Source organism: Petaurus breviceps, unplaced genomic scaffold (genome assembly GCF_028583685.1).
Source record: "Petaurus breviceps papuanus isolate PSGF00001 unplaced genomic scaffold, PetGlider_PUasm1.0 191, whole genome shotgun sequence".
NCBI classification, from domain to species: Eukaryota; Metazoa; Chordata; class Mammalia; order Diprotodontia; family Petauridae; genus Petaurus; species Petaurus breviceps.
In genome coordinates, this window is record NW_027185811.1 from 5,003,955 (window position 1) to 5,029,304 (window position 25,350).

General features: G+C 41.0%; 1 protein-coding gene across 1 annotated transcript in view; it reads left to right on the forward strand.

Annotated features, from left to right (window-relative positions):
- The window catches only part of VDR (vitamin D receptor), a 60,001-nt gene that overhangs the window by 13,341 nt on the left and 21,310 nt on the right, over positions 1-25,350 (forward strand). Inside the window, exon 4 of the mRNA XM_069092681.1 lies at positions 17,043-17,173. Within this exon, the coding sequence (XP_068948782.1) occupies positions 17,043-17,173 (131 nt within the window). The remainder of the gene's footprint in view (positions 1-17,042; positions 17,174-25,350) is intronic.

Consider the following 25,350-nt stretch of genomic DNA (forward strand, 5'->3'; position numbering starts at 1 on the left):
TTAGGTTCTTCCTTTGACTTTCAGATAGTCCAATAGTTCTTAAATTCTCTCCCTTGGACCTAGGTCAGTTGTTTTTCCAGTGAGTTATTTAATATGTTCTTCTATTTTTTCATTCTTTTGACTTTCTTTTATTGTTTTTTGATGTTTCATAAAGTCTTGGCGTCTACTTGCCCAACTCTAATTTTTAAGATATTATTATTATTATATTATTTTAAGATGTTATTTTCTTCAATGAGATTTTATACCTCTTTTCCTATTTGGCTAAATCTGTTTTTTAAAGAGCTCTTTTCTTCAATGAATTTTTGTATTTCCTTTCCAATTTGACCTATTTAGCTTTGAAAAGAGTTCCTTTCTTCAGTGAATTTTTGTGTCTCTTTTACCATTAGGTTAATTTTATGGTGTTATTTTCTTCAGTACTCTTTTGCACCTCTTTTACCAAGCTATTGGCTCTTTTTTTCATAATTTTCTTGTATCATTCTCATTTCTTTCTCTAATTTTTCCTCTACCATCTAATCTCTTTCTTCTACTCTTCCAGGAATTTTTGTTGGACAGGGGTCCAATCAGCATTTTTCTTTGAGGCTTTTGTTTGTAACTATCTTCACAGTTCATACCTTGATCTTTCCTGCCACCATACTAGTTCTTTATAGTCAGTTTTTTAGTTGTTGTTTGCTCATTTTTCCAGTCTATTTCTTGACTTTGAACTTTATGTTAAAGTTGGACTCTGCTTACCTCAGGGTAGGGAAACACTGTAACAAGCTTCAGGCTTTTTTGTGCTATTGTTTTCAGAGCTAGTTCTGGGGTTCTGCAAATTTTCAGCGCTTCCAAGGTGTTGTGATCCTGGGAGAGGTATGGTTACTGCTCTCCTGATTTGCATTCAGGTCTTTTCTTTTTTTTTTAAGCAATGGGGTTAAGTAACTTGCTCAAGGTTACATGGCCAGTTATTTCTGGGTGTGGTGCTAAGTATCTGCACCCGGATTTGATCCCCAGGTCATCCCAACACTCGCTGAGCCACCTGGCCGCCCCTAAGCAATTGGGGTTAAGTAACTTGCTCAAGGTTACATGGCCAGGTGTTTCTGGGTAGGTGCTAAGTGTCAGAGCCTGGATTCGATCCCCAGGTCGTCCCCACACTAGAGCCAGTGCTCTTACTCGCTATGCTACCTGGCCACCCCATGCATGCAGGTCTTTATCCAGGAAGGGTCCCTGATTCTCTGAAGCCACAAGCTCTAGCACCCTCTTTGCCTTAGAACTGCAAACAGGGCCCTGCTCCTTTGTGACCAGTACCCAGTGCTCTTCTCAGCTCCGGAACTGTAGCCCAGGACTGCATATGGGTAGTAGAATTGCCAATCAGTGCTCTTTGTGACCAGTTATCTGACCCTTTTACTGTTTCTGAGCCAAGAGCTCCCAAAGTTGCTGACATGGGCTATGGACAGGCTTGTACTCCAGTGTCACAAACTTCTCCTGATGACTTCCCAAGTTTTCTTTGGTCAGAAATGTCTTATTTTCACCTTTTGTTGACTCTGCCACTCCAAAATTTGATTTGAAGCATTATTTTAAAGTTGTTTGGAAGGGAGTGCTGAGAGAGTTCAGCCGGGTTACCTCAAATCCACCATCTTCTGTATACTTTAGGAATGCTTCCTTATCCCTAACAACCTGAAATGAGGAGAAATTTACTTGAATCTCTTCCATTTCTCTCCTAAGAGATAAGCTTACACTTTGAAGACAGTTAACAGTCACCTGGCTACGGAAGAATAGAAACATCACACACTGTATAATTTTCCCTATCCTCCCTAATGATTGAGATTTTAATTGTGTTTTTTTAAACTACTTTGTTTGAGGGTATTTGTCCCTCAATCCTAAGCACTTGGTTAAAACTTTCACCTCTTAATAACTTGACAATCCCACTCAATTTCCTTCCCTTAGTCTCAACCACATTGTCATGCTCACTCCCTTTCAACCTTGTATCAATCTCCCACTGTTTCATCAATTTGCTTTATGCTCCAATTGTTCCACTTAACTTTTCTTTACTTACCTTGCCTTGTCTTACCAGTCACCTTTTCCTTTTCTTTCTTGAGCTGTCCTATGTATTTTCTGTTCCATAACCCTTCCTAATCTTTTTACGTCCTTAATTATTCTCAATTCTACTCTCTCTTTCAACCAGGAAGTAGAATCTGGTTCAATATTTTGACCTGAAGATTGTTCTCCATGAAATTTTGTCCAATTTCTCTAAATTTCTCCTCCCTACATTCCTTCTCTGACATATTTCAGTATTTCAAATGCAATTTTCTTTTCTTTCCTATTTGTCTAAAATCATTTCCTCTTCTCCTGCCCTCCTGCCACAACCTTGATGGAAAACCTTCAAGCAGAGGCCGAAAGGAGCTGATACAATAATCAGAAGTCATAATAGGCAAAATCAGCACGAGGAATTTAGTATTAAGAAAAAGGAAAGTGAAGCCCAGAGATGAGATGCTCATATCCTGTTGGTACCTCTCTGAACCTAAGGGCTTCAGCTGAGATTGTTTTGACCTTGACAATGGAGTGAGTCAGGCTCAATTACACATATGTTGGACTTTATGTGAGACTTCCTCCCATCCTTGGGATTCTCCTGAGTTCTCTAGAAATGTGGGAGTCTGACTCACCCAAGCCTCTGCTTCAGAAACCAGTAAGCCCAGAGTTTCATTCCCTTGAGCAATTGCCAGACAGCAGGGTTTCTGTGGGAGTTAATTGTCTGTTTGGCCTGGCTCAGGTCTCCTTCTTTTCCCATTAGGGTGCTCCCCAGCTTGGGGAACCAGAACAGCAACACTAGCAGCTTCCAGATTGCTGCATTTATCATTCCTCCCACCTGGTAGACTTTACTTCCTGGAACATAGGCCTTGTTGAAGCATGGGTCCAGTTTCCTGGGCGGCACCTAGGCCCTTTCCTGCCAGGGCTTGGTAGTGAAGTTGTTGCCTCTTGATTCTATGTATAGGGTTCCACCTCCTATTATAGAGGTCAGAGTTCTAGTACTATCTCTGCTATTAAGTAGATGCATTACCATCAAGCCACTTAATCTCTCTAAGCCTCAATTTCCTCTTTTAGCAAATAGAGACAATGATGCCTGCTGTACTTACCTAACAGGATTGTGAAGATTAAATGAGATCATATATCTGAAAGTGCTCTGAAAAGCTCTAAAGCATGATACAAATTTCAAGTTTTATGTAGCAGCTATTGCTAAGGAAGCCTTGAACAAGAAATCTATGTTGAAGTGCATGGAATTGACCAAGAAACATTTCCATCTACTTCCCCAAACTATCATCTATAGGGTCCCTGAAGCCCATTTCCAAACTAGCTTACTACCCCAGAACACAACTTTTGTTTTCCTTGCTGGCATAGAATTCGGTGCTGGGATGAGGATCAAGCTCATGGGAACAGGACCCTTAGAAAAAATGTTAATTGAATATTGGGAGCCTACCCTTTATAGAAGCAGCACTGACACATAGTAACCCATGGTTGATACGTACAGACCAGGATCATAGGATCATTCTGTCAATCAGCATTTATTAAGCCCTTAGTAAACGTCAAGTACTATGCTAAGTGCTGGGGATACAAAAAAGGTCAAAATGTGCACCCTCTCCTCTGCTTATAGGGAAACAATATGCAAAAAAAAATATATGTGCATGGAAGACATATACAGTGTAAATGGGAGGTGATTTCAGAGAGAGGGTACTATCAATGGCAGCAACCAAGAATAATCTGTTGCAAAAGGCATAATCCGACTCTTGAAGGAGGCAAAGAAACCTCAGAGGTGAGGTAGGAGAAAATTCTCAGGAATGGGGGATAGCCAATGAAAAAGAACAGTGTTGGGAGATGGAGCCTTATGGTCCACCTATCTACAGGGTCTCTGAAGCCCACTTTCAAATGACCTTAACTGGTCAGGTCAGTCCCTTCAAACAATGGCAAGGAAAGCAGGGCCACTGAATCACAGAGAATGTGGAAAGCACTAAAGTGTCAGAAGTCTGGAAAGATAGGAAGGAGCCAAGTTGTGAGGGGCTTTAAATGCCAAACAGCCTTTTATATTTGATCCTCAAGGCAATATGGAGCCACTGGAGTTTACTAAGGGGGAGGAGTGGGGAAGGTGTGTTGGAGTGAAGGGAGATGGGTATGTGACATGGTCAGACCTGCCCATTAGCAAGATCACTTTGGCAGTTGAAAGGAGGGTAGATTGGAATGGAGAGAGACTTGGGGCAAGGAGAGGCTATTGCAATAAGGGCCTGCACAAGGTGGGATCTCTGAGAATAGAGAGAAGGGTATATACTATGAGACAGGCTACTGCCCAGGTCCTGGTAGATGATAATTTTACATGGCTGTGTACATTGGATGTAGCTTTTAAGTGACCTAAATGAAAATAAGACAAAAATATTTCTTATATTCATGGCAACTCCAATCAATTCACCATGAACATCAGTCTAGTCTGGAGCTTGATGCTAGGACATTTCAGTTTCCAATATCCCAAAGAATACATAAATAATATCACATTACCTTGTGTGTGTGTGTGTGTGTGTGTGTGTTTAATCAGAAGTTCCACAATTGGCTCCATACAATTTTCCATGGATGTACCATTTTTTTTTCCTGCTGCCTTCTTTCATGGGCTCAATAGAAAACCAAGTATCTGCCCATAACAGACATTTAAAGAAATTATGGAATTGCTTACGTATTACCTCAATAAATAAGTTCAGCCCAGTTCAAGCTCCAGGAAGGACAATAAGCAGAGCTCTCTCTGCTTTGCTTTGTTTGATATCCAAGACCGGAATATCACATCGTCAATGAATTTATATGAAACTGAACTGAGGGTTCTGTTCAGGCTAAAAAGAGCTAGATTCCTGGGTCCTCTGCATAGTGAATGACAGATGAATCTGAGGATGTTGGATGGCATTACCCAGGGGCCAACTATAAAGGAAGAAAGTAAAGGGTTGAGGATAGAGATTTGAAATAAATAAGAAGTGGTCATGAGGTATGTCCTCTCATGCATGAGCCCTGGAAAGAAAGATGGAAATAGTATTTTAAAAGTCTTTTTTATTGTACTTGTTTTATTCCATAAATTAAAAATAAAATTTTTAAAAATTTAAAAGAGTCAGTAGTAAGGGTACTGAAAATACCAGAATATGGAAAGCTCTGCAAATGTTCAGAGCAATCAGATAGAGAAATGTCTTGGTCTTGTCAGTAAAGAAGTCCCCAGTGACCTTAGTAATTATGGGTTTTGTGGAGCAGGGGGTGGATGGGAGGGGGAACATTGGGGAGGAAGAAATCGGACTGGAGAGGAGCCAGGGACATACTGGCTCTTGGTCAGAGTTGAAGGAGACGAAATGGGAGAGGCAGAAGTCAGCTTGGTGGTCAGTGTTCCTCCATAATTGTTCAACAATCATGAGTGCAGGAGCAGTGAAGTCAGTTTTAATGAATGAGCCACTAGTGAAGATTGGAACCTCCATCGTAAAGGTGAGCAAGGACATCCAAACAAGGCACCAGAAAAGGGGAACATTGAAGGTATCAACAGTTAAGTTCTCAAAAATAACTGAAAGGGGAAAAATAGAAGAGGTCATTTGTCATCCACTTAATGATTACTTTAGGACCTAAGTGTATGAACCAAGAATGATTTTCCTAACTGCAGTACAAATATACAAAGATACTTTTCCGCCCTGCCTTATCATATGTGTGACCTTGGAGAAGTGGTTTTGCTGGACCTCAGTTTCCTCATTTGTAAAATGAAGGCCTTGGACTAGATGCCCTCTGAAGTTCATTCTAGTTCTGGACCTAAGATTCCATAATCTTTCATATCATACCCCTCTTGATCCTCTACAAAAGGAGTATAGGCCTAGCAAGGAAAGTGAGAGGTTTCCCTGTACTTCCAAGGGATCCAAACTAGATAGCTTGCTACTTACTGTTTGTGTGTCTTGGTTTTCTGTTGGCCTCTTGGTCTTGGAAAGTCATTTCCATTGGTTCATGCAACTTGGTTTAATTTGGACATTTTTTTTTTAACAGGTTGCTCTGTCTATGCTGGATATGTAACAGTCTTATGATGACAATCCCTTAGCTCTCCTGGTAGGAGAATTATGCACCTGTGCTTATTAAGAGAGGGCTTCTTAATGTGTGTGTGTGTGTGTGTGTGTGTGTGTGTGTGTGTATGTGATGGATCCTTATGACAGTCTGCTTAAACCTATAGACCCCTTCTTAGGACAATGTTTTTATTTTCTTTTTCTTTTTTTTTTTAAGCAATCGGGGTTAAGTAACTTGTTCAAGGTTACACGGCCAGTTATTTCTGGGTGTGTGCTGAGTGTTTGAGCCCGGGATTCGATCTCCAGGTCATCCCAACACTGGAGCCGGTGCTCTTACTTGCTAAACCACCTGGCTACCCCTAGGACAATGTTTTTAAATAATTGCAATAAATGATAAATTCCAACTAGAGATTAGTTAAGATGAAGAAATGTTTTTTTTTTTTCCCATCCAAGTTCCTGGAACCCTGCTCCCTCCCCCAAAATCTATCCATGGACTCCAGGGAAAAGAGACAAGAATAAGCATTTATATAGTGTTTACTATGTGCCAGGTACTATGATAAGTGCTTATTATCTCCTTTGATCCTCACAACAACCCTGGGTGGTAGGTGCTGTTATTATCCCATTTTACAGCTGAGGAAGCTGTAGCAGCAAGCACCCCAGTGTCCCCAAGGTGCCTGCTCACACAGGTTCTTGGATCTGCTTTGTTAAAGGAAAGCAACTCAAAATGGGTTAACAAGCTTACTTTAATCAGTCAGACATATATTGTTTACCTTGTTCAGGGGAAAAAGGTCAGCACCCCAAACTTCAAAATATACAGACAGAATTATCAAGACATTAACAGATCAAGTAGACAGCTTTCCAAACTGTCCAACCATTACATCCATACCCAGTCAACATCTGGGTTTCCACATCTGGGTTTTTCAAAGCCGGGGGACTCTCAACAACGGCTTCCCAGAATTCAGATCAAATCACAGAACACTTCTCAAAGTGAGTCCCAAAACAAAGCTACACATCAGGGCTTATATAGCCTTCTCCTGGCTCAGAGAATGTGACAACCTTATTGACTCACTGGCCAATCAAGAAGTATCAACTGAAAAACAAGCCTCCCACCCCAGGCTCCAGGTGCACTTTAGCCTAGGGGCAGGGAAGATCTTTAAGTTTGCATTTCCATTACAGAAGCTGAGGCAGACGTTAAATGACTTGTACAAGGTCATACAGCTAATAAGTGTCTATGAGACTAGATTTGAACCTAGGTCTTCCTGACTCTAGGCCCAGTGCTATATTTACTGCTTTGACTTTAGCACTAGGTTAAGAACCCGTGGTTAAGAAGAAGGAGAAATGTCACAGGATCATAAATTTCTAGTTAAAAGGGACCTCAGAAGCTACCGAGTCTCTCCTCACTTCACAGATAAAGAAACGGAGACCCAGGGAGTTTCAGTGATAGTCTTTCCTATTCCATCTCTATTTTTTGGAACTGCTCAATCTAGCATTCATGCAGCTTGGATGGCATTTCCTGGTCAGGCCAAAAAGACTTCTCAAAGCAGTCGAGGAAAGCCACAGGCATAAAATGCCAAAGAAATAGCTAGGATAGGAATTGATAGATTAGTTGTTGGTGAATGACCAAAAGAAAGAACAGGTTAGCAAAGCATTGTCCTCAGGAGTAGATGTCTGAATTTCAGCTGACTGTAGGTAGTGACCCTGCTTCTGGGAGTTTGCCGGTGGATTTGGACATCAACACCACCCTGTATCTGGACAATAACATCCATGCCCTTAAGAGACAAAGTCTGGTTGGAGAGATATTCTATTTCCCCTGGAATCCCATGGTACCTCCATTCACAAGCCTGTGATATCAATCAGATAAATTAAGTCTTTCAGATGAGGGAATCAGATAATAGAATATTCTGTAATATGCTTCAAACTAAGGAATGGAATTTCTTTAAAATCTAAAAGTGCATTGTCAACAAAGCCCACATGATGACTATTTAATCCTGGATCTAAAATATATGGGGTATGTTTATGCTGTGAAGTATCACTTTATACAGATCTTAAGGCCCCAAAAGCTACCCACATATTCCCTTAAGTATTGACCCCCAGAAACCCACTGGAGCTTCATGTTTCAGTTTTGTGTTTTGGTTAGTAGGTCTTTGGCAGGAGAAGCAGACAATGTCCTCCCTAACCCCTGGCTTTCTAGAAACTCCATTTATATTTAGCCTAGGACTGCCCTCCACCCCCATCCAGCTACTTCCAAGCTGGGCTTATAATTGCAGACCATTCAGAGGATTATAGGGTCCCAGCTCTGAGGGGGCAGAAGAGAAAACAGTTTCCTATGGAAACTGACAGCTATGCTTTCTTCAAACCAGACTGACTAACAGATATTTAACGTTTGTTAAGTAGGAAAGTAGGGTAAACATGGAATGGGAATGGGCATGGGCAAGGCATGTGAGGTGGGCAGAATGGAGGCCCTGAGGGGACCAGAGCCACACTTTTGGAAATCATCTTGAGGATAAGGACTGATTAGGAAAATAGAGTTGGATCAAATGTGGTATAAAGGAAGGAAGGATCTGAGCTCAGGGCAGCCAGGGTGAGTTTCCCTGCTCACTACCATTGTCTGGGCCCTAAATACAGTTGTTTTTGTTTTCTTTGTTTTGTTTTGTTTTCTCTTAGCATCTGGAAGTCTTGTACTGTGGGCAGAGGTGGTTTTGATTGTATGATTTTTTTTCAGTGCCACCTCTCCATCCTGTCTCATTCCCTGCTCCCTTAGCCAAGTAGGCTAGGATGTTGCCCAGGTATCTTCCTATATTGCTATATATTCATATATATAGTTGCTGTATCTTCCTCTCCTCCAGCTTAGCAAAACAGAGACTTCATCACGGTAAACAAGCTAGGTTTTTCTCCTCTCACATTCTGATGAGAAATATCATTGCAAAATCTACTATCAGTGTCTAATACAGGGCTATAGAGAGTATTAGTAAGATCATCCTGTCACTTTCTTTGCCTTCAGGGAAAAAAAGGCAACCTTTCCCTTAGCCTAGATAGATATGGATCTCATTTTGGTCTCTGGGGAAGAGATCATAGAATTATTAGAACTGGAAAGATCTTAGATACCATTTCAGCCAAACCTTCCATTTGACAGATGAGGAAACTGAAGTTAGACTTGTCCAAGGTCATATAGCTGGTTGGTGACAGAGCTGCTATTAGAATGCAGGTTTCCCGACTTTCAGTCCAGTGTTCTTTATATCATATAGCAAACTCATTTGAGTTTCTCATGTCCCCAAGAGTTACATTCTTCCTACCTAAGCTCAATGTCTAGCTTCAATTCAGTGTTTTCTCTGGCTCTGTCTTTAGGGAGACAATTAGTCACTATATTATTTATGAAATTAAAAGAAAAAAACTTCTGAAATGTGCAGGAAGTTTTTTGTTTGTTTGTTTTGTATCTAACTCAGCCCATTAAAATGGGAAGAAAATGTTAGCGGGAGATTTGGCCTTTGTTGTCCCAGCTTTAACCCTTCTACTGCCTTTCCTCATCAGAGATCCTTTTCCTATATTGTCTAATTGGTAATTGGAAATTACTTATTGTCCATCTTCAACAAGTACAGAACAAGAAGAAATTTAAGCTGTAGCAAAGGAGCACAAAGTTAAGCACAGAAAACAAAGAGCTTCCTGGTAGTAAGGAAAATGAGGAAGGTCACAGAATTTCCTCTTCCTGGAAATCTTACATAATAGGGTTAGAAGATGTTCTATTCTTCCTAGAGATGTGGAGAGGGACTCAACAACCTCTGTCAGCAGAGGATTTTGGAGTGCCTGACTGCTACTGATGGAGAACTATTTAGGGTCTCTGGTCTGGAGGGAGAGAGGTCAGTCTCTACTTTGGGAAACCTTGTAAATTTTGCTTGAGAAGTACTTTTGTGATGATAATAACAATAATAACCAGCATTTATATTTCACTTTAAGGTTTGTTAAGCACTTTACAAATATGATCTCATTTTATCCTCACACTGTCTGGGAGGTAGGTAACTGTTTTACAGATGAGGAAACTTAAGCACATTAAGAACCTAGTAAATGTCTATGGAGTTGCCATTTGAGTTCTGGAAAATAACAGGATACCTGGTGTTTTTGGTTTCCATGTCTCTGAAGATATAACAGAAACATACCTTAGAGCTGGATTTCTTAACCTAGGGTCCATCAACTTGTTTCCTTTTGGAAAAAAAATTATTATGTGTTTTGTGCATTTAGAAACATAATGCTAAAAAGGGGTCTATAGCCTTCATTAGACCAAAATGCCAAAGGGGTCCATGATACACACAAAAATACGTCAAGAACCCCTGCTCTAGAGTCTAGAGACCATACTGAAGAGCTTATGGAAGTAGCTAGAAAAAGAAATCAGCCTTTCAGTGCTTTGGTCAATCTGCTTATTTGTAGGGAGGAGAACAGATACAATGTAATGGATAATTTCAGGGGGCTCAGTACATCTGGAATGATCACTGAAGTGCCAAGAACCTCTTAGTGGGAGAGAGAAACTGGACATCAATTCCTGTTCCCTTGCCCAGAGGGGCAATACAGCAAGAAACCAGTTTCACAGAATCACAAGATCCCTGATTTGAAAGTGATCTCTGGGACCCAGTCTAACCCATATCTAAATAAGAATCCCCTCTACACCATAACTAACAAGTGGTTATTTAGCCTTTGCTTGAAGATTGTGAGATGGGGAACACACCACCTCCAAGGTCATCCCAGTTTTGAATGCCTCAATCTAGGGAATGGAATTTCTCTAAAACCCAAAATTACATTGTAGACAAAGCCCACCTGATGAATATTTGATCCTGGATCTAGAATATATGGGGTATGTTTATGCTGGTAAGGATCTCTCCTACAGGTGTTAAAGGCCCTGAAGACTACCAACCTTTCCTCTGTCTAGTGAATTATAGCAGGGATACTTGAGTCTTAGGGTCTAAAGGTCTACTCTGTCCCTTCAGACAAGCAGAGTACCTGTCCTACATATAGTCTTTTCCAGAAGGGTTTAGGTTTTGGGTCTAAACAAGTTGCAATATCAAGGCTGGATATAAAGCAAAATAATGACCTGTAAACCTGGCTCTTATTGCAACTCTGGATCTATTACTGGGTTCCTTGGGTAATATGAGAAGGAATCCCAAAGGAGTCAAGGCATATCAAAACCAACACCTTCTCCTTCTTATAGTAATGGAACCTTTCCTTTCGATCCCTAATATTTAACTGCCCCCTGACTATTTCTGGGATGCCATGTTGGTTCTGGATGGTAACCTTCTATGGGGACTATAATAAATTATGCCCCAAGGCATGGATGCAAAGGGAACAATGTCTGAATAGTCTGAATAGATCTCTACTGATCTCCCAAGAGAAAGGATAGTTAGATATGACTGGTAGAGTAGGACCTGAAATCAGACCCAGAAGTCTCAAGCTTCCTAGAAGTGTAGGACCAGTGATGGTGAAGTCCCTCTTAGTGATGTTTCCTTGCTAAACCTTCAGCCATTTTACATAAATATATATATATATATATATGAATAGGTAGATAGATAGAGGTAGAGATAAAGAGATGGATAGATAGATAGATAGATGATAGATAGATAGATAGATAGATAGATAGATAGATAGATAGATAGACACGCACATATACATAAACATCAACTTCTACACACAGCCTGGGGCAGCTAGGTTGCACAATGATTAGAGCCCTGGGCCTGGCGTCAGGAAGACCTGAGTTCAAATTTGGCCTCAATCACTTACTAACTGTGTGACCCTGGTCAAGTCGCTTAATCATGTCACAAATAGTCAGACATGACTGAAATGACTGCAAAACAACAATACATATAGCCTTTCCCAAATTCTATTTATTCTCTAATATATTCATATATGTGAATATATTTAAATATATAACATAAACATATTTGTGGCATAATAAAATATGTTTACATATATTAATATATTATATAGTAAACAAGATGCTTATAAACCATATTAATATGCCATATAAATATGTTACATATTATATATTCACATGTAATACTAATATACACTATATAAATACATTTATAACATACCAGTAAAATATATATATGAATATATTACATAATAAATAAAGGGGATGGGTTCAGAGAAGGCTACTGTGTAAAAGGTAGTACTTTAAGCTATATCTTAAATGAAGAGAAGGAATCTGGGGAAAAAGAAGGAGAGAAGGGAGGGAAAAAAGAAGAATACATTCAGGAATAGGGAGTAGCCATTGCAAATGAGAGGAGACAGGAGATGATTGTAGTACATTAGGAACCTAGAGATAGCCAGTTTAGCTGGATCATGGAATGTAGGAAAGGGAGTAATGTATAATGGGATTTGAAATATATATTGAGGCTAGATTGTGAAAGGCTTTAAAAGCTAAACAGAGGATTTCGTATTTTATCTGAGAGGTAATAGGGAGCCACTGGAGAAATTGAGAAGTAGAGTTATATGGTTGTAGCAGCAAGCACCCCAAGCGTCCTCAGGGTTTGCCGCCCATATAGGTTCTTGGATCTGCTTTGTTAAAGGAAAGCAACTCAAAATGGGTTAACAAGCTTACTTTAATCAGTCAGACCATATATCGTTTACCTTGTTCAGGGCAAAAAGGTCAGCACCCTGAACCTCAAAATATACAGGCATAATTATCAAGACAGAAACATCAAGTAGACAGATTTCCAAACTGTCCAACCATTACATCCATACCCAGTCAACATCTGGGTTTCCACATTCTGGGTTTTTCAAAGCCGGGGGACTCTCAACAACGGCTTCCCAGAATTCAGATCAAATCACAAAACACTTCTCAAAGTGAGTCCCAAAACAAAGCTACACATCAGGGCCTATACAGCCTTCTCCTGGCTCAGAGAATGTAACAACCTTATTGACCCACTGGCCAATCAAGAAGTATCCACTGAAAAACAAGCCTCCCACCCCAGGCTCCAGGTGCACATTAGCCTAGGGGCAGGGAAGATCTTTAAAATTTACATTTCCATTACAATGGTCAGACCGGTGATTTAGAAAAATCACTTTGGCAGTTGAGTGGAAAAAGGATTGGAATGGGAATAGTTTTGAATCAAGGAGGCCAATTAGAAGGCCATTACACTAAGTGAGAAGCAATGAGGTTCAGGCCCTCATAAGGCAGTGTTTCGGTGAGTAGGAAGAAGGGGTCACATTCAAGAAATGTTGCAGAGGTAGAAACATCAAGATTCAGCAAATTATTGGGTTTGTGGAGTGATAGAGAGTGAAAAGTAGAGGACAATTCTGAGATTACAAACCTGAGGGATGAGAAGAATGGTGGTGTCTTTGGCAGAAACAGGAAAGTTTGAAAGAGGGATTTGGGGGAAAAATCATGAATGCTGAAGGATTATGGCATGAGGTTTTGAGATGAAGGAAAGGGAAGAAATTGGAACTTATGATGGTGAAAGTTCTCCATTTTTACAGTAAGGTAGGAGTGGGGCTTCTCAGTTGAGAGGGCAGAAGAAGAAGGTATGGGAAGCTTGAGGAGAAAAGAGAAGATTTGTAATGGCTTCTGTGAGACATGGTCATGATGAGGAAGGAATGCCTTGCTGCAAGGAGGGTCCAGTTGAAACTGATGAACATGAATTTATAATATACCCTATCATTATGGTTGTGTGACTTTCTCTAGCTCTGACTGTGAGTAGGAGTGGAGGAGTAAGATGGTGAGAGTAATCCAGCACAGAAGTTTGGCATGTGATGAGAAGAAAAGGACAAAGGAATGAGGAATTTGAGAGTGGGGGACACTATAAGGAGATCAGAAAGGGAAGAAAGAGGAGTCAGAGAAGGATTGAAGTTTGAGATGAGGATGAAGAATAGGTTTAGGAGAGGTGAAGCATAGGGAAAGATGGAATGATAAGTTACAGTCAGCTAAAGTAATGCCAGAATTTTTTATTAAAAAGTGGAAAATTTGGTGTTTTCCACGACTAACATCCAAGATATGATCATCTCTGTGTCTGACTAAGGTAGGCTGAGGTAGGGAGACAGTGGAATTGGAAATTTAGGGAACTTGAGAGAGCATCTGCATGAATGTTAAAGTTTTCTGGTAAATACAGGGGTTGGGGAGAAGAGGAAGTGGGTAACCTAGGTGCTGAGAACCTCAAAAATAACAAAAATGGTTTGGGGGCTGGTACACAGCAAGCCACCTTGAACTGTATAGGATAAAAAGAGTGAAATTCAAAGTAGGACAGATTACCAAGCAGTGGCAGTGAAGAAAGGGCCTGGAAGGGGCGGCTAGGTGGCGCAGTGAATGGCACACTGGCCCTGGAGTCAGGAGGACCTGAGTTCAAATCCAGCCTCAGACACTTGACACACTTACAGGCCATGTGACTTTGGGTGAGTCACTTAACCCCAATTGCCCTCCAAAAAAGCAAAAAAAAAGGGGCCTGGAAGTGACAGCAGGGAGCAAGGTTTATTCCATACTCCCCATCCAGAACCACTGTGTGTGTTGGAGGTAGGGGAAGGGTGAGTGAAAGCAAAGAAGGCATGTGGTAGAAAGGATGGCCATGGATACAATGTCATCTGGTGAAAACCAAGTCTCAGTGAGAGCAAGGGATGGAAGGAATATGAAAAGAAAAAGTTCAGAATTAAGGGAAGCTTGTTCCCTATGTTATGGGAATACCAGAGAATGCAATGGAATGATGTGGAGGGCTGAGGAAGAAAGATGAGAGACCAAGCAGTAGAGCTCAGGGATAGTTTGCTCATAGGAAGCATTGATTCAGCAATACCAGGACAGGGAAAGTAACAGATGGTAGGAGTCTACCTACCCATAGGGGTAGTAGTGGATGGCAGATGAACTATAATGCTCATAATCTCAAAGGAATGTTATTGCTGGACAATGGCCATGGATTTCAGAGACTGGGGTAGGGCAGGGTGTGTCAGCTGATTCAGTCTAGGCTGGGTGGGGGCAAGACTCCTGGTGTTGTAACAAAGGAATTGAGATTGGGGCCTCTGAGAATCCATGTGTCTAGAATACCAATTTGTAAGGGAAACCTTCACCATGTGATCATAGCCATTTAATCTTTCTGAGCCTCAGACATTTACTAGCTATGTGGCCATAATGAGTCACTTCACATCTCAAAGCCTCAGTTTCCTTATTTGTAAAATGAGGGAATTGGACAAGATGACTTTTGAACCCTTTCTGTTCTAAATCTGATTCTTTGAACTACAGGGAACTGGGACATTCACTGCTATCCCCAGCACCTGGACTATGGAAACACTGAAGTTACCTCAATAGCCTGGTTTGTGTGTGGACAAACTAAGACAAATTCATAACTTGTCAAAAAAAAAAAAAGAAAATGAAGGAAAAATTAAAGCCATGGAAATGGATGAGATTGAGTTCTTATTCTAAAGCAAATATGGTCTAGTTAGGATGTAAGCATATAGATTTGGAGCTAGATTCTAAATTTACAGCTGGCCAGCCTTTAGAGCATAGGATAATACTGGTAGCCCCCATCTCACAGAACTGTCATGGAGTATGAGAAAAAAGGTGGTGAGCCAGCTTGGAAGCCTGGGTCTGAGTCTCATGCTGGTTGTATGATTGTTGTATGATTCTGAGCTAGTCCAGGAAATTCTCTAAGACTCTAGGCTGCAAAGAAGATGACAAGCTGCATTGGTAGGTGGAGTTTCCTCACCTGGGAGTTCTCTGTACCAAGGATATCATAAGTCTAGTTCTTATTGGATTTAGTGCTAGCCCTCCATTTTCAAAGGACCATAGATTTAAAACTGAAAGGAACATCAGAGGACACCTAGTCCAAGCCCCTCATTTTACTGATGGGCAAACTGGGGTCCAGAGAGATTTAAGTGACTTTTCTAAGGTCATATATGTAATAAAGTGTCAGAGATGAGATTTATATCTAGGTTTTCTGACTCCAAAACCAGTGATTTTTCTACTTTGTAATAGCTTCATTCATTTTACAGATGAGGAAACTGAGACCCAGAGAGGTTAAGTAAATTATTCTTGGCCATAATAGAGGCAGAGCAAGGATTCAAATCCAGGTCCTCTGATTCAAAATCCAGCAATTTTTCTATCCAGTCCTACTTCCTTTCCTTTTTTCTCTAGACTATCAGCAGTGGATGCTCTATAAACCAGTTATACAGGCTTCCAAGGCAAAGTCAGTTTTGAAAGAGACCATGGATAGGTCTCTTCTACAACTTTTTTTTCCTAATCTTCTCTTTAGATATAGTTCTCCATGTTCTTCCTTTTGACCCTAGAGTGTGCTGTAATTAATAGAAATAATAACTCATTTTTATTTATTGCTTTCTTCACAACAATTCTGTGAGGTAGGTAGTGTCTAACTGTTTGATAGATGAGGAAACAGGTTTGGAGATGTCAAGTGATTTGTCCAGGATTATATACTTAATAAATATTGGAGCCAGGACTTGAGCCCATATCCCATGGCTACAGCAATATTCGCCCCATTCCATTAGACTTCCATGGCACCAGTGCTAGTCAGCATAGAGGAGAAAGACAAAATACCTGAGTTCCACTTCTGGTTGTGAAATTCACTTCTCTGTTTCCTTGTCTATAAAACGAGGATAATAATACTTGTATAATAATAATTATTATAGCTAGCATTTATATAGAGCTTGAAGGTTTTTCAATGTACTTTACACATATCATTTCATTTAATCCCCACAATAACCTTATGAGGTAGGTTCTTCTATTATCCCCATTTTATAGGTGAAGAAACTGAGGTAGACATTTGTTAAGTGCCTTGCCCAGGATCACACAGCTAGTAAGAATCTGAAGTAAGAGGACAGTGATTCTTTCCCACTGTCTGTGCAAATCTCCAATGCAGAGAGCTCGATTCTCCACTGGCAATTTTGGAGGCCTTGTTAGTGGGTGATAACAGGATCATGTCTGCCATTTCTATGTTTTCATAAGATCATTGACCTCATCATTTCTTACAGCACAGTAGTATTCCATCATAATCATATACCACAACTTGTTCAGCCATTCCCTAATTCATCTCTTGGCAGGAGGAGCATGAAACGGAAGGCTCTATTCACTTGTCCCTTCAATGGTGACTGCCGCATCACCAAGGACAATCGGCGTCACTGCCAAGCCTGCCGACTGAAGCGCTGTGTGGACATCGGCATGATGAAAGAATGTGAGTCCTTGAGGGGACATACGGTGAAAAATAACAGAAGGTTAAGTTAAGCATGTAGAGCTATGAAATCAGAACCCACGGGAAGAGGCTTGGAAAGCAATTCTAGCTCCTAGTTTCATTCCAGCCACTGCCAGTGGGGTGTATCTAGTTTGAGCTCTGGGATAAGTCGGGGAGCTGGGTTGCTGCTGTCCATGGTGTCCCTCATTTGAAGGGCTCAGTCTGACAACACCCCTGTGTCCAAGTTTCCACCCGGGAGTTGGTCACTACAAGTCTGACTATTTCCTAGATCCTACATACAAGGGACTGAGTTCTAGGAGCCTAACTGTCCTCTGGGTCTAGGCCTTGGGATAAAAGACTACAAAGAATTAAAAGAAGGTCAGAGGCAGTAGGGAGGCATCACCCTCTGGCTTGAAAGGCCTGAAAAATCCCAAAGAAGTCATCTTTGGGTCTGGCTAATCCTGCCCTTTACAATGACTCATACTTTCTGAACTCAACTGAGTGCCTGAGGGCTGGCTCCTTGAAGAAACTATGGAAGGAGAGACTGCAGAGAATTTCAGGAGCTAAGCTAAGGGAAATCTTGGAGGGTAGCCTAAACTTAGGAAACGGAGAGGTTATAACTCTGTCAAGGGACTCCTTAGAGCTGTTCTCGGGGTGCAGGTGAGGACCAAGATGAAAGACATGAAGAGATGATGGAATCTGGTTCAGAGTTAAAAATAACCCCTGGACTTTGCCTTTGAGCTGTAGGCCTAGTTGTTTTTTAACCAAATCAGGAAATTAAATTGAACATAGCCTTCTAAGGCATCCCATTTCTGCTCCCCCTGGCCTAGGGTATGGTGAGTGGTTCTGCCCCGGCTTTCTTTATTTGCCACCCTAGGATTATTGCTGCCTCTTCTGCCCATGCTACCTCCTCCCCTGGTCACCTGAAGATGGAGTCCTTGCCTTGCCTCAAAGAAAGGCTTGGATAAAAACAAGAGGAAAGGAACCTGTGAGGCCAGAGTCTCTGAGATGTAGCTATGGAGGGCTCCCTGGCTACAGTAGATTTGGACAAATGAGACAGGGAGGTGTGCCAAGAACAGTCACATAACAGAACCTGGGCCTTGGGAGTTTCCTTCAGTGAAGGAAAAAAAAAAATCCCTCTCACTGTGGGGGCAAAGAGAAGAACTAAAGTCTTCATCTATGACACCAGTCTCATGCTCTAGTATATAAAAAACGGATCCTTATTCCTAGCCCTTAGTTCCTGGTCTCCAGCTGACACTTTAAATTCCTTAAAGACATTTCTAGGCAGTGGTTCATTTTCGCCTCTGCAGAGAACACATCAGGTCTGGACCCGCTGATTTTCAGGCCAGCACCCTGCCCCACCCAGGATAAGGGTTTGTCCTGAAGAAACTGGGGGCAGGAAGGTATGGGTGGCCTTATGGACTTTCCCATTTATTAATTCAATCAACAAATATTTAGGAAGAATCTACTGCATAGGGAGCATACTGGACATGAAGACCATATACTGAAGAAAGTGGCATATTAAGAGTATGTAAAGAACACTAAGTCCAAAGACTTGAGTTCTTAGGATAAAAGAAATCACAGGACTAGAGGACCTCAGAGGCCATCTAGTTTTAACCACCTTATTTTATAGACCTGAGGAACCAAAGGTCCAGGAAAGTTAAGTGATTTACCCAAAAGTCATTCAGGTAATACACAGCAGAGGTGGGATTCGAACCTAGGTCCTCTGACTCCAAAGCCTTTTCTCTTTGCACTATACCATTAACCAAAGATCTCCTGTGTTCTTAACTAGATTTTACAACTTCTGTTCTTATCCTTGCTTCATTGTTTATTCATGCAGAAGCTTTTCATAGGGAACCCAAGTTCCTGAACTCTTAGCTTCCTGAACTCTGCCACATCCTCCTCCTCTCCAGTATGTGGTAGTTGGACAAAAGGTGCCAAGGGTGGCACCCGGGTTCCCAGATGGTTATGGCAGATCTCCCCATCTTGGGGATGGGGAGATGGGAATCTGACTCACATAAGGTGAGCCTAGGAGGAGACACCTATTGTGGGACCAGAGTCCCAGGGAAGACATAACTGGATCAAGATTCCAATAGGAATCAAGAGACCAAGTTTCTACTCTTAGTCTCTCATTGCCACCTTGGGCCACAACTTCCTTATCAGTAAGTGAGGGATTTGAACTAAACAATCTGTTTAGTTTCAGCCCATTTACCTTTAAAATTATTTGAGACTGTATGATCTGTGACCCAACAATTAGAACTTAAGTGACCCTTCCAGCCCATAGCCTACTGTTGCCTTAACAGCCTAGGAAAGCATGTTGGAACCTGAAGGAGGTGTATTCCTTCTTGGTGGTTTGGGCATATACAAGGGAAGATGGTAGACTACAGACTCTACCCTTCCTCCCTACCCCTCAGACATGTACTGAGGAATCCAGCTCAGCCTCTCTTGGTGGTTGTATCCATGTATCCAACTGTGTCCAGGCTGACTTTATCTGTAATCTTCAGGGCTGCGTTTACATCACACTAAAACCTAGGCTTTTTCTGGCTAGAGCAGGGCCACAAAGCAAGGAGACTCTACAGTCATTCCAAGAAAGAAGTGTTGCTGAGGATAGGGGGAATATGAATGTTGCCACCTTACCTGCTTTGGATGAAGCTTTCTCAGTCTCCATTTGGCAGGTGCTGTCAGCTAAGGTAACCTCGAGGCACTTCTGCCAGGCATCCTCTTATCTCTAGGTACTTCCAGGTCTGTGTATCCAAGCTGAAGATTTTTTTTCCTTTTCACTCATGCACCTAGTCTGAGACTATCAGTTACTGCAATCTAGATTTTGCAGCTGGGATATCTCTTATTTCACTACTAGGTTGCCCAGTCCTAGTGTATAACTTTTCACGTTCATGTGTCTTGTTCTTCTCATTGTAAGCCCTGGTTATACTCCTTAGTATCCACCCTCACCAACTCTATGCCATCATCTCTGTAGACTACCCCCAGTTGACAGTCCTCAGTCTTACCTCTGAACTCTCATACCACCTATTACCTTTGTACATTGCGCAATTAGTCATCTCTTGACTTGTGACATCTCTTAGACTTTTATCTTGAACTTCTGTTTCAGCTTTGCATTGTTCTTTAACTTGTTGCACATCTGTGTTTTGTTTCTCTAACTTGGCTCCAAACTACATGAAGGCAGAGAGACCTTCTATTAACACATCACTTATCCAGAGGTCACTCACTTATCTAGTAACTTCAATTAGTTGTAACTTAGCCAAGAATTAGGAGTTAAAAAAAAAGAAAAAAAAGTCTCTGAGTAGCCAAAATAATGTCACAAAGTCCATGCTATAAATACCTACTTTAGACAGAAAAGTCCTTCAGTTCCTTATTCAGGGTCTGATTACTCTTAGTTTATAAACAGTTCTACCAAGATTAGTTGGCTTCCCATTTCACAGCAGAATAGGTGTGGCCAATTCGAAAGAATTAGGGGTACCATAAGTTCTACCATAAGCAAATGCTAACAGGGGGACATAACAGTCAAACAATGGGGGGAGACACTAGAAAACTATTTTTCAAAACTAATGAAAGAACAAAAAATACAGCAGCTCCTTAATCTAGGGACAAAAAGCCTACACATTTCAGTTACTCCTGAAGGCGTCACTCTGTTACAGTAATTAACTTTTATAATCCAAGAATAGTTGATAACACAAAATTACCATACAAGAAACTAGACTGTATCTTCTTTGTGACACTTTCCTTCCCCCCCCCCCCCTTACACACCTCGCAGGTGTTAGGAAATAAATACCCATGCATTGCTGGATGAGACAAAAACAAAAACAAGGCAATGCAATTAAGAGCTAAATTATGTAGAACAGACCCTAAGTGCCACTGGGACTTAAAACAGTTTGAGCTGGAGGAGCGAAGGAAGACTTTCTGAAGGAGATGGAGCTGAGCCTGGCTAGATCGATAGGATTTTGTACTAAACGCCCATCAGGTACTTGGCACTACAGAGACAATAATGAAATTAGTCCCTATTTCATTGTTTTGGGTTCTAGTCCCTAGACCTAAGGATATTACTTCTGTTAGGAGAGGAAATATGCACATATATAAGAATGTATAAGGCACGTAGCAACACCGACACCAGGTAATCCTGGATAGGAAGGCACTGGTAACAAAGGGGACTAGGAAAGACTTCCTCCAGAAGGTGGGACTTAAGCCGAATCTTCAAGGAAGCCAAGGTAAGGTTGGAAAGCATTCTGGATGTGGGAGACAGCTTATATTCTTGTTGAGATGCATCCAAAAAGATTAATATTTCTCTATGTAACAAATGCTTCTTTATTATTATTAATAGTACTAATTATTTAGTTCTTTATAAAATATAGTACTTTATATTTTTCCTAGCACTTCATATTTATATCTACAAAATATAGTACTTTATTATTAATAGTGCTAATAGCACATAGAATTCCTGTAGCATCTCAAAGAGTTCTTAGCATTATACTATACTATAGTCTCTATGACATAAGAATAATAACCCTCATTTATATTTTTAAACACCAATGCTGTTGCTAGTCACTAATGTGGTCCTAGTTAATAAGAAGGGTCAGACACTGGGCAAATACTACTTTCAGCTGGTGGCTGGCAGTGGCACACACACTATCCTGCTGAGGAGGAATGCTTGGATAGCACCAAGTTCTCTGTGGTTCTCAGAGAGTGTGGGTGTCTTTCTAAACTCCAGCTCTGACTCTTTGCATGGCCACAGCTTCTTGAGTCTAGGAAATATACTTGTTTTCCAAATGAGGGCAGCTCTGAACCTCTTACTGGTAAGAAACAAATAAACAAATAGCAACAAAAACCCTTCACTTTCTCCTTATATATTTGACTAAGTTATTGTAACACAATATTACCCTGGCCCCTGCTACTCCAAGACAGGTGGGTTACATTTGACCCCCAGGGGTTTTCCAGTATCCTTTAAAGAGATTGAGAGTCTAAGCTCTCTACAAATGGCTCCAGTCCCCACTGATAGTTTTCCCTCAGTGAAGGTATCCCCTTATACCCCAGTACCATTAACCACTAAGAGATTAGAATTTACACAGAAATATTTATTTCAAAAGATATAATTATAAATTTACAAACTCACTCCCACATTATGGGGGAGGGGCATAATCCTCTCCCTCCCTCCCCATGTCCTCTGTCTCTAGGGAAGGGGAAGGTATAAGAAGTTCATAGCTTAGCCCTATCAATATAGAGCACAATCCCAGTTCCAAGTCTAATCTCCTTCGGGCTTGAGTGAATGGCTTCTCTGACTTCTCAGGTCTTCCATGCTAGACCCTGTGTACAATCCTGGCTCCAAAGTCACCATCTCTTGACTCCTTCTGTACCATGGTGATTACCTCCAGTCACCATCTCCTGAATCCTCCTGTACCATGGTGATCACCTCTAGCACCTGAAAGATCAGATTATCTAACACATGCAAGATATATGTGTGTGGAGGGAGGGGGTCACAAAGAAGGACAAACAACATAGAATAGAGACCAACACCCCCATGCCCATTTCTTAGAGATGGGGTAAAAGAGAGGGAGCAGGGGAAGAAAAATCCTTCCCTTCTCACTGATTCAGTTCATGGTGCCCATGCTGTGGGTGAACTGTGATCTTCACTCTTTGGTCAAAGTAGATAAGACTTGCCATAAAGAGCAGAGCAAAACAGAGAGAGTGCAGCCAAAAAGAGAGATTGCCTTAGCCTCCCCAGTTTTAAAGATGAAGGCAGCCAATCAAAGGAGGTTTGATCCCCTATTATTCCCACATAGTAGAGGGTATTAGCTTCTATGTTAGAACATGCTTCAAGGGCCTCTCAAAGGCACCTCTATCTTAGGTGAACTGGACAAGTCCAAACCAGCCCGGGCTACACTATATTTAACTAAGCTTTAGTCATATGACCTTGGCATAATAGAATTAAGGCTCCGCCCCCCCATCCCCATCAAAGCAACTAGAATATGCTCAGCTGTGTACAGTCTTTGCATAAAATCAGTTATAATACATCATAAGACATATATCATGCCCATAGCTTTTCCTAAATTCAGGCTATCCCCAGTCCTTGGCAGGATATTTAAAGGTCCACTCTAAACCCTAGAGTCCTAGGAAAGGCACAGTTAGTTTGTGGCTTATGGCCTATGGACAGTTCTCCTGTAAGTAGCCAGTATATAGCAGGAAGTATGGGAAACTTTAAAATAGCTCCTATTGAATGTATGACTAATACATTCAGTAGATTCAGTCACTAAATAATGACTTCAGGAACTTTTTCATCTAAAGACCTCGTTACAGCATGGAACTGAACATGAACTCAAATTGTCAGAGAATTATAGAGTTGAGAGAGATCACAGCAGCCATCTAGTCCCACCTATACTTGAAAGGAATTCCTACTATAACATATACAAGTGGGTAAGTCATCTGGCTTCCACAGAGGGAAAGCTGCCCCAAGGAAGCCCAGCCAACTTTTGGACACCTCTCATTCTTAGGAAGTTTTCCCTGATATCAAGCCTAAGTTTGCTTCTTTGTAACTTCCATCCTTTATTTCTGGTTCTATGCTCTCTAATCAAATAGAACAAGTCTGATCCCTCTTCCATATGACCTGTGGAATTTAAATAGGCAAAGAGTAAAGGGAAGATATTTTGGATGGGTTGAGGAAAAGGATAGAACCTGGGTAGAGGGAGGTATAAGTTTGGATAAGTGGTATAGGACTGCTGGATGTTTTCAAAGTTAGATAGGGAGAGTGACTTAATATCTATAAATATTGTATGTAATAATAAATAATATAATAAATATAAATTAACAATACATATAATAAATAATACAAAACTAGGATCACATGACCAGCATGATAGCAAAATGGTTGTTTTCAGAAATCCTTAGCAACCCAAAAATCTTAGAAAAAGGAATTATGTACGAAATATAGGATAACTAAAGCTGAATATACAAGATAGAACAGAAACACCCCATGTGGTAAAAACCTTGTGAAATAATATCTGAGGAATGAAATAGTGTCTCAATTTCCTTTATCCTCACTCCCCCAGTCATAGAAACAAACTCACAAGCTTAGGATTTAGTCTGGCGATAGAGGATCTATGTGCCCATGGCAATGACTCAGGCTGCAGCCTACTTCACCCATCAAGAGGCAGTAAACTATAATTCTACCCAGCCAAGGAAAGGGGAGAAGGGGCAGAAGATGGAGACAGTGCAACATGCAGTGCAGACTCATAGGCTCTGCCACCTGTGGGAAATAGCTAACATTTAAATAACTCTTTAAAGTTGGCAAAGTGCTTTTGACAAGTATTATCTCATTTCATCCTCACAACAACCTAGGGAGGTGGGTGCTGTTGTTATCATCCCCATTTCACAGATAAGGAAACTGATGCAGACAGTGGTTAAATGACCTGCCCAGGGTCACATAGTTAATAAATGTCTGAGACCAGATTTGAACTCTGGTCTTCCTGACTACAGGTCCAATGCTCTATCCACTATGGAAAGGGCAGTGGATACTGAGTTAGGGCCAGTTCTCTCTACCCAAATTTACTTTAGGCAAGGACCTAGTCCAGGAGGACCTCACATCTCCTAGCACAAAGAGGACAGCAAGCCCACCAAGGCTTGGAATCTGTGTAGCAGTGGAAGGGGGAGAAGCCAAGAATGAGGAAGGGTTCTAGAAGCACCTGACAAGGAATACAAGAGAAACACCCAAAGACCAAAGTTCAAGGAAGAAATTCTGAATAAAAACCTGGCTTTTAAATAAATAAACCAACAGGATCATAAAGACAGAAGGAAGGATGACTAAACTTCCAAGAGCCGTCAGAGCACAAGGAAGACAGACTCTGAAGGAAAATGAGTCAAGAGATTCTGCAAAGTTTAAATGGGGGGGTGGCGTATACAGAATAGCTCAAAAGAGAAATAAAATTATTAGAAGAAAGTAATCAGATATCTGCGAAGGATTTATAAAACATAAACCGCAGAGTAGGAAACAATGAATATACAGTAGAAAGTCCCCCCCAAAGAAGTAGAGGCTTGGAAGGAAGGAATAACAAAATTGAAACAAAATAAAAATACTGAAGTGGAAGAAAATTCGGCAGAATTTTCTGCCAAAAGCAAAAGGTAACATAATTAAAAGCATACATAAGTCCTATACAAGTCAAAGTAACTGACCTTGAAAA